At 40.1% G+C, this 10,130-nt stretch overlaps 1 protein-coding gene and 1 pseudogene across 1 annotated transcript in view; one reads left to right on the top strand and one right to left on the bottom strand.

Moving 5' to 3' along the window:
* Positions 1-1,538, top strand: part of LOC105887039 — a 3,632-nt pseudogene extending 2,094 nt beyond the window's left edge.
* The window catches only part of SCN8A (sodium voltage-gated channel alpha subunit 8), a 138,493-nt gene that overhangs the window by 69,450 nt on the left and 58,913 nt on the right, over positions 1-10,130 (bottom strand). The window contains exon 11 of the mRNA XM_023513642.1: positions 6,856-7,251. Coding sequence (XP_023369410.1) covers positions 6,856-7,251 — 396 coding nt within the window. The remainder of the gene's footprint in view (positions 1-6,855; positions 7,252-10,130) is intronic.

The raw sequence follows: 10,130 nt of genomic DNA, 5'->3' as shown, positions 1-10,130 counted from the left end.
TTACTCACAATTCCCCTTTCTATCTAGCTCCCCAGAAACAGTAATCTGGATTTGCATCTTCTAGACAGTTCCTATACATTGAAACTGGCTGTTTTCACTGAGCATGATTTCAATGTTCATCTGTGTTGTAGCATACATCAATATTTCATTCCTTTTTATGGCTGAATAATATCCCATTGTAGGAATGTAACACATTTTGTTTATTTATTCATCAGCTCATAGGCATTTGGGTTGTTTCCACTTTTTGGCTATTGTGAATAGTGATTTTATGAATATTTATATATAAGCTTTTGTGTGACCACAGATTTTTAATTCTCTTGGGAACATACGTAGGAGTAGATTGCTAGGTCGTATGTTAACTGTATGTCTAATTTTGGGATGAAATGCCAAACTTTTCCAAAGTGGCTGCACTATCCTACTTTCCTACTGGCTATTCCCTATGTCAGAGCACAAACAAACCCAAAGGAAGAAAGCTTGGAGAACACTCTTTCCCAGGTAAGACAGATTCACAGTCAGCCTCCAGCTAGAATTCCCTATGGTCTTCTGTGAGGTGCACCTCTGCTATGGGCTCAGCTGCCCAGGTGTCATCACCTGGGAGTGGGGGAGGGGAGCTTCTTCCTTCAGCCAGCTGAGACTCAAGAGGAAAAACCACATGTCCTTTCCCTATTTCTTCAGGTTTTCTTGGTTTTGTTTTGTTTTGTTTGATTTGGCTCCTTCTGATATTCTAATGGATTTGATTTTATGTTTTAGGGGAGTGGAGAGGAGAACTACCTACCTTTCGAAGTCAGGAGCCTCTGCCTTTTAAAAATTCAGCCAGGGGTCCTCAAAATTTTTAAACAGGGGGCCAGTTCACTGTTCCTCAGACCGTTGGAGGGCCGGACTGTGGGCCCCGGGATGAGTTGACTGCTAAGCAGGACAGGCAGTGGAGGCAAAAACACCTGGCGGGCCAGATAAATGTCCTAGGCAGGCAGCATGTGGCCTGTGGGCCATAGTTTGAGGACCCCTGATGGCTCTTTTCACCAGAGGCACCAAAAGTGAAGAAGGAAGCTCCTGCCCCTCCCAAACCCGAAGCCAAAGCAAAGGCATTGAAGGCCAAGAAGGCAGCGCTAAAAGGCATCCACAGCCACAAAAAAAAGATCTGTACATCACCCACCTTCCGGTGGCCAAAGACTCTGAGGCTCCGGAAGCAGCCCAAATATCCTTAGAAGAGTGCCCCCAGGAGAAACAAGCTTGACCACTATGCAATCATCAAGTTCCCCCTGATCACTGAGTCTGCCATGAAGAAGACAGAAGACAACAACACACTTGTGTTCACTGTGGACATCAAAACCAACAAGCATCAGATCAAAAAGGCTGTGAAGAAGCTTTATGACATTGATGTGGCCAACATCAACAACCTGATCAAGCCTGATGGTGAGGAGGCATATGTTCGACTGGCTCCTGATTATGATGCTTTGGATGGTGCCAACAAAATTGGGATCATCTAAACCAAGTCCAGCTGGCTAATTCTAAATATATAACTTTTCACCATAAAAAAAAAAAAAAACCACCAAAAAAACCCCCCAACTTAGCCTCTAAAGAGCCCTGAAGCAAAACACAAAAAGCAATTGAGAATGAGAAACTTAATTGAGAAAGTTAAACTCAGTGCAAGTGTTCTTGATTTCTCTTAACCCAATGGAAGATTTATGGGGCATTTAGCCACTGATCCATCCTCCTGAATTGTAGCAGTCCTCCAACAGATATCCTGCAAACCTGCAGATGGCAGATTCTACTCACATTTCTACAGATCTGCCCAAGGAAGCCCAACTTCCTATTGATTCTAAATGGCTTTCCATAGAAATACATTAACTAGAAATTTACCGGTCACCGTTCTTGGAACTAAAATTTATAGCATTTTATGTGTTCTTACAAACCAGCCATTAATCAAACCACTATTTAAGCCTTTCTTAAATTTTTGTAGTGTTTTGCTTTAAAATAATTGTACAATAATTCCTCCTTTTGAAACAAAGGATCTGTAGAATCTCAGATGGAACCAAATCAAGTAATTTAGTACAGTCTATTCCTCAGGGCTAAAAAGGTCAAGAAAGTATAAGCAAAGGAAAAGAAAGTGACTTTCTGAACATCAAGAATAGGCCACAAAATATGCTTCACATTTTATGTTATCATGTTTAATTTTTACAAGAGTCCCATAACAGAGGTCATTTTATCTCTTTTCTACAGAAAAGATTAAAATGGGCTCAGAGAGGTTAATTTCCCAGGATCACATTAGTAAATAAAGAACTTGGGCTTTTGAGTTAGTATAGTGTAATGGCTAATGGTTAAAGCTGTGGAGTTACACTGCTTGAATTCAAATTCTAACTCTATTGTTAATTGTCCAATCCTGGACAAGTTACTTTATTCCTCTAAGTCAGGGGCGTCCAACCTGCAGCTCACAGGTCACATGCTGATTTTGTGGGGACTTCCTTGCTTATCTATGGTGTCAGGTATCACAAAAAGTATGCACAAACCATTTTTTTGCTAATCAGCTCTCTTTAGTGTTTGTGTGGCCTAAGACAACTCTTCTTTCAAAGAGTAGAAGAGAAAAAAAAAAAGCTGGACACCCCTGCTAAGCCTTGGCTTCCTCCTCAATAAAAAGCAGGTAACAGCAGTATCTATCTCACAGTGCAAGGGCTTTGAGCATTAAGTGAGATAATGCTTGTACATGTACAAGCTACTACTGCAACATGATTTCTGAATTACATGTGATTTCTGGATTGCCAGGGCACTTGCTTTATGAGTGAAGAGCGATGACCCTCACCTGCTTTCCCAGCCTAGTGATGGAGACACAGGGAAAAGTCCCTTCAGCAAAAAGCAAAAGTAGAAATTCCCAAGTTATCAAACAATCGTCATCACTTAATCACAACTGAATAATTAATAAAGATGTGCAATAGTTTTTGATGACACTCTACTGAGGTGATGTCTGGATGCCTTTTTTTCTTACAGTCTATTATATTTCTTAATTTAAGCCTGAAGGAAGAAAAATACAGATATGATATAGCTACACATGAAAACTTAGTGAGACCAGTTTGTAAACCATTAGCGGGTTCTATACTATGCCATGAAGGAAGAGTATATATAATTGGAAGCATCTAATGGCTCTGGGTTTCATAACTATTTGCGGCTGTGGAGGCATCCAGAATGTCTGATAGTTAAGATCACTATATCCTAGCTCAAAGAGGTATTAATTTTCATCTGGCCTGGGCTGCCAGATGAGTAATTAATATCTCTTAAATTTTGTAATTCAATTTTACAATATCAAATAAATATAAAAGGATTAATATATTTGTTTTGTTAAGATAAATGATTATTTTCCCCGTTTTTTGAAGGTACTAATATTTAAGCCACCAGGAAGTTATTTTTGGCATCAAAGAGACCTTGGTTTAAAAGTTCTATTGTGGTTTGGCGCCTGTGGCTCAAGTGGCTAAGGCACCAGCCACATATACCTAAGGTGGTGGGTACGATCCAGCCCAGACCTGCCAAAACAACAACAGCTGCAACTAAAAAATAGCCAGGTGTTGTGGCGGGTGCCTGTGGTCCCAGCTACTTGGGAGGCTGAAGCAGGAGACTTGCTTCAGCCCAGGAGTTAGATGTTGCTGTGAGCTGTAATGCCACAGCACTCTACCCAGGGAGATAGCTTGAGGCTCTGTCTCCAAAAAAAAAAAAAAAAGTTCTATTGTACCAAGTCACTAAATACATTAGAACCTCTGTGGTTGACCACCTCCCTACACTGACCATCCTCTTAGGTTGACTTAATTTCTATGGACCGGACATGCACACCTGTACTTATCAGTACAGTAGGCCTAGTTCCTTATGTTGACCACTTCCGTATGTTGACCTTGGATGGTCAACTTACAGAGGTTCCATGTATTTCTTTGAATCCTACCTGTTAATAGGATATAACCCCCTAGCAAATAGAGTGATTATAAGAATTAAATGAGATCATGTATATAAAGTACTCTGCAAAGTATAATAAGGACTCAATATATGGTAGCTATAATTATTGTGCTCATTGTAGCAAACTAGAAAGAATAGAAAAGTTAAAGAAGGAAAAAAGTGACCAATAATTTCTCTTCTCTAAGGCAACTACTGTTAACGTTTAGCCAGCTCTCTTTTTCCTCCATGTAATTTATCTTTATATAGATTTGATATCACACCATAGAAACTATTATATATGGATTCTTGTTTTGTTCTTTTTGGCCTACTAATGCAATTTAGACATTTTCCTACACCATTAACAGTTATTAGAAATAACAATTCTTTCTGGCTTCTAATAAAATAAAATAGCTTTTTCTAGTTGTGAAACCCTTGAGAAAGAGGCTTGCCCACCTCATCCTCCTGCCACTTTGAGATCTGGTGTCCTGGCTTTGGGAATCCTCAAGTCTGTTACCATCATTACTTGGGACCACAGCAGAGAATCCTTTGGGTATGCATGCTCCTCCCAAAAACTCAAGGTGGATCTCTGCAGACCACAGTGTAAGGTGATACAGAAAGCCTTACACTCCACAGCCATAATGCTCTATTGACTCTGAATTTTTTTCTCCCACATACAACAAAAGCTGCTAAAAACCAAAGCAAACCCCCCAAACCTAATCATCTGCCTTAAACTGAAATTCAAGCTCCTTATACCTGAACTCTTACCTTCTCTAATATCTTCTCTTCAGAAAAAAAGCAAACTGTATTATTTGGTTTAAATATTTTTTTTAAATTGCTAGGACATCAAAATCTGATTTCCAAACATGTGTATTGTCCTAGCCACACCAACCATGCCAATCCCCTCCCATTCTCCACTGACATTATCTCTTATTTTTTCAGAAAATATAATTATTTAGTTGTAGAGTCCAAAACTTACCTCCAGACACAGAATTAATGAAAATAAAATAAAAATTACATGTAAAAATAAGTACCTACAACATTCATTTTAGCCAATTCTCTGGTCACTTTGGGGCCACTGTTTATTATATTACTTTATTTTTATTTTTATTTTCTGAGACACAGTCCTACTCCATTGCCTGGCTCAAATGCAGTGGCAAAATCTTGGTCACTGCAACTTCTAACTCCTGGGATCAAATAATTCTGCTTCAGCCTCCTGAGTAGCTGGAAGTATAGGTCTGAGACACCACGTCTGGATAATTTTTTCTATTTTTAGTAGAGATGGAGTCTCACTCTTGCTCAGACTGGTACTGAAATCCTGATCTCAAGCTCTCCTCCCATCTCAGCCTCCTAGAGAGGTAGGATTACAGGTGTGAGCCCCTGAGCCCTGCCTGCTTATTATTATTGTTCTTATCCCTGTTAATCTTGAATAAACAGGTCTCCAGAAGGGCAATGGCCAAATGAGTACACAGGGAAGATGCTGACTGGGAGATAGAAGATGATTCTGAAGTATCTAATATTCTGACTCTATCACTGATGAGCTCTGATAAATTCTCTGAGCTTGTGCCTCTTCCAGAATTTTATTTAGAACAAATCAAATAATTCAAGTAAAAGTAATGTGCAGCTTAGAAAAAGCTATAGACACATAAGGGGGAAAGAATTTTGCTTTTAAATAAAAGGGCTGGGAGAAATGAGACAATCTCCAACACAAACTGCCTTTTGAAAATTTTATCTATACAAGTACTAACTGACCTAAAATGTTTTATGAAAACAGAACTTTTTGAAAAGTTTCACCCATGATTATCCAGTTTTCCTCCACACATGCATCATGCTAATTAAAGGTTTGGCTATATTCATGCTGTGTTAGAGGAAACTGAAGTGTTAGAACAAAACGGACTGACATGCTATCTCAAGGAGCTTATATCAGCTAAGGAGGGACTGAGGGAAGTAAAGGAATTAGAGGTGGGAAGGATTAGAATCATTGAGGTTATAAGAATTTAAAACTTAAAAAAAGGTATAAACAGCTTAGAATTTAAAGAAATAAGAGATGGCTTTTTTCAAAGAGGGGTACCCTTATTCAAACTCCTAGACAAGTGATTTCATGAAGCTATTATATGCAACTCCTCCAGAACCTGGCATTTGATTACATTTAAAATTCATCTTTTGCTCCCCTTCCTTTCCTCCCCCATACACCATGTGTTCTTACCCCAACCTCCCACTTTTTCCTCCTTCGATTTACTTTCATTTCAACCCCCTTTAAAAGCCTGGGTCCAGTTTCCTACTGGTTTCCTTCACCTCTGCTTGCCTGGCTCTCCTGGTATGCACCACCCACCCTGACATCATGTATGAACATTCCTCTTTGGAAAAATCATGCCTTGTTCTTTCAGAACAGACTTAGAAAATTATTCAAAACTATATTACCTTCTTAAAATAGAAAGAATAAGATATTTAAATTCCAAGCTGTTTCCCTAAGAGGGGAGAGGAAGTGGAGGAAGAGAAGCAATGGTAGTTCCAAACCCGCTCAGACTTGGTCATTAGTCGTGGCACGGTGGTGGCATTCTCATTCCATCCGGGCAGGCTCACCTGGCCAGAGGCATTCAGTCAAAGCAGATGGGGGAAGGAAACATGGGCAAACAGACTTGCAAAGATGGAGAGAAAGAAAAAGGTGAAATAAAGGAGGGTGTTTAATGGGAGGAGGAGAGACAGGAACAAGGAAGGAAGATGGGGGAAATCGGAAAAGGGAAAGGAAAATACAAGACCTGTTACAGGGGAGGGTTGAAAAGAGAACCTAGAAACAAACCAAGAGGGAGAAAACAGAAATGGCTAGGTTACTAACAAGAGTAGGGGCCAAAGACCAAGTGGAATGGGCAGAGCAGGGGAAGGAGAGGGGCAGGGAGCGGGAGAGAATGCCATGCCTCGCCTCGATCTGTTTGTGTACTTCCTTACACTGTCATCGGTAGCTGCCTTATCTATTTTCACCTCTGGCAGGAGACGCCCGCCGATGTGGGAGCCGGGGCCGCCGATGAGGGACACCACGCCGTTGCAGTCCACCGTGCTGTTGCGCTTCACGCTGCGCCGCAGACTGGGGAAGATACGCGACGAGCGGCTGCCCTGGCTGTAGCCGCTGTAGCCGCTGTAGCTGCTGCGGCGCTCGCGGGCCCGGATGGGGATGAAGAGGGAGTCCCGGCGGCCCTCGCTCTCCTCCACCGTGCTGTGCTCGTCGTCTGCGAACTCGTTCTCTGAGCCCGGGTCTCGGAACCGCCCAGGGCCCCGGAAACTGAAGATGCTGCTTTTGCTGTTGTGGCGGGAGAGGAAGGGCGAGCCCGGGATGCTGAGCAGTGACTGCGGGGTGCGGGGAGGGGGAGGAGAGAGAGAGAAGAGTGGCGTGAGACCAGAGTAGACCCTGCAGGCTGAACAAAAATGCGGCTAGGGTCCCAACCTGCCTGCCGCCAACCCCACCACAAGTCCTGATACCAGAACACAAACAGTTCCAGAAAGTACGTCTGGATGTTGATTGCTACTGTTCATTGCACATTATTACACATGTCTCCTTCCCCATACACGTGAGACAGACCTTGTGTTCGACAAGTTAAGGATTCAAAACTTCTACTCACTAGTCACTCATGTGTTCAAAGATGCTTTTCTTCTCCTGCTCTGTATCACTCATCCGCAGGGAAGCACATCACTACAGGCCCACAGGGAGTGTGCCTTCAACTTACTTAAGTAAAACTGCGCTACACTTGGCAAAAAGGATTTTAGAAGTGCCTGTTATCATTTGATATTCTCCACATGAGCCCATTTTCTGGAGGTCAAGTACTATTCCATCAGTGGTCTTCAAGCTTTCTCATTTCGTTGGAAATGATGTATGCCCTTTCCATCTCATTTTAAAGTCAATAAAATTTTTTTCACCAAAAGTTTAAGTACTGTAGTTGTGAACTATATAATTCCAAGTTTAAATAGTTGTAAATTATACAATTCCAAGCCCTGACATTTTTAGATAAAACTCTTCTTTGCCAGTTGGAAAATTTTCCTGATTTTTCATCTTCAACTCATACTTCCATTCCATCTTTCCTGCAAAATTTTATGTAAATGTATATTTTTAATGCTTTAATGTACTTTGTTGATTACCCTGGAATACTTTTCTGTAGCAGTTTTATAAATAAACTGTACTTAATATTTTAAAAATTTCCTGTGACCATGAATCTCTAAGAAATAAAAAAGTTCTCCTGGATGGAGTTTCTAGTATAATTCTTATAAATACAGGTGATCAAGCTACATAAATTTATTACACATTTTACAGGTAATAAGCTTAAAAAGATATTTTCAATAAAATGCATTTTTAATGAGATGGAGCTTACCAATTGGTACTTAAATTCTGATAGTATTATATATTATTAGAATGAGACATGGCTCAAAATCAATTCTCTCCTTTCTAATAATAGATTTTAAGTGCTGAGAACCTTATTCATGTAAATACTACCTATTATCTTAGAATGGAAAAAGTTGGTTATAGAAATGTCACTCAGGGCTGGGCACAGTGGCTCACACCTGTGGCTGTGAGCTATGATGCCACAGCACTCTTAAGGGCAACAAAGTGAGACGCTGTCTCAAAAAAGAAAAAAAGAAAAGAAAAGAAAAAAGAAATGTCACTCAATTCTTCGACCTCTCCCCAAGTTAAATGCCAAAAATCACATGGTAAGCTGACAGCAAAATTTATTTTAATGATCTATTGGCTGACAAATTAGGTCCTCTTTCAATTTTGTTTAAAGCAAAGAACTGAAAACCTAAATTGCTAAAGGATATGTTATCTAATTGTTAGAACCATTCCCTTTCTTGATTTTTGAGGATATCAAAAAGGCTTTATTATTTATTAATATTTATATGGGTTATTCTTACATAAATTACTTTTACCAAAAGCCAGGGCATCCAACCTTTTTTCTTTTCTTCCACACATGGGAAGAATAAGAGTTACCTTGGGTCACACATTAAATACAAACACATTAACAAAAGCTGATGAACACAAAAAAATAGGTCCATGCATACTTTTGATATCTGACACCACAGATAAGCAGAACCGTCCTCAAATAATCTGCATAAGGAACCTGTTTTACCCAAAAGAAGGCTGATATAAATAAAATATTGCTAACTTTACATCACTGCTCACATTTATTTAATATGATTTTTTATCTTATCACATGCTTTAAATATACTTTTGTCAAAACTTGAAACGAACAGATTTAACTCATTTATGAGCATGTCCACCAGATGATCTAATTAGGAAAGTCCTAGATGTCAAAGCAAATGACTAAATCAGACTTTTTTCATTTTAAAAAGTATGACCTCATTTTTCAACTTTAATAAACATATTACTATATGCTTCAAGGACAACTATCCCACTCCTGAACTTAAAAACATCTCGACAACCCCAATTATAGCTGTTTCCCTCTTTCTTTTATTTTTTTGAGACAGAGTCTCACTATGTCACCCTCCATAAAGTGCCATTGCATCCATAGCTCATAGCAATCTCAAACTCTTCCATAAGTGATTCTCTTGCCTCAGAGGCCTCCCAAGTAGCTGGAACTACAGGTGCCTGCCACAATGCCCACCTATTTTGTTGTTGCTATTGTTGTTGCAGTTGTCATTGTTGTTTTAGCTGGCTTGGGCTTGTTGTATACGGCCGGCGTCCTATCCACGGAGCCATGGGTGCTACCCATCTGTTTCCCTCTTAACAGAAATATGAAAGAGATAAGTTCAGAAAGCCTTAGAATGGAGTTCAGTTTCCTGGATTAAGGAAAACTTTGTAAACACTAATATTTTCAATTGTCCTTTTGTTTAGCATCCCAAAGATTTCTACACTTTAAAGCAATGCACCACATAAGATTGGGATGAAAGTGGTATCCCTGGCTCAGCACCTGTAGTTCAGTCACTAGGGAGCCAGCCACATACACTGGAGCTGGCAGGTTTGAACCCAGCCTGGGCCTGCCAAACAACAATGACAATTACAACAAAAAAATAGCCAGGCGTTGTGGCAGGCGCCTGTAGTCCCAGTTACTTGGAAGGCTGAGGCAAGAGAATCGCTTAAGCCCAAGAGTTTGAGGTTGCTGTGAGCTGTGATGCCAAGGCACTCTACCAAGGGTGAAATAGTGAGACTTTGTTTCAAAAAAAAATACACTTAGGCTAAATTTCAAGTATGTCCAAAATATGAATGTTAGAAAACTAAG

Source organism: Otolemur garnettii, unplaced genomic scaffold (genome assembly GCF_000181295.1).
Source record: "Otolemur garnettii isolate 467f Iridium unplaced genomic scaffold, OtoGar3 scaffold00043, whole genome shotgun sequence".
NCBI lineage: Eukaryota > Metazoa > Chordata > Mammalia > Primates > Galagidae > Otolemur > Otolemur garnettii.
The sequence above is the reverse complement of the archived record's forward strand: the minus strand, read 5'-3'. Positions and strand labels throughout refer to the sequence as shown.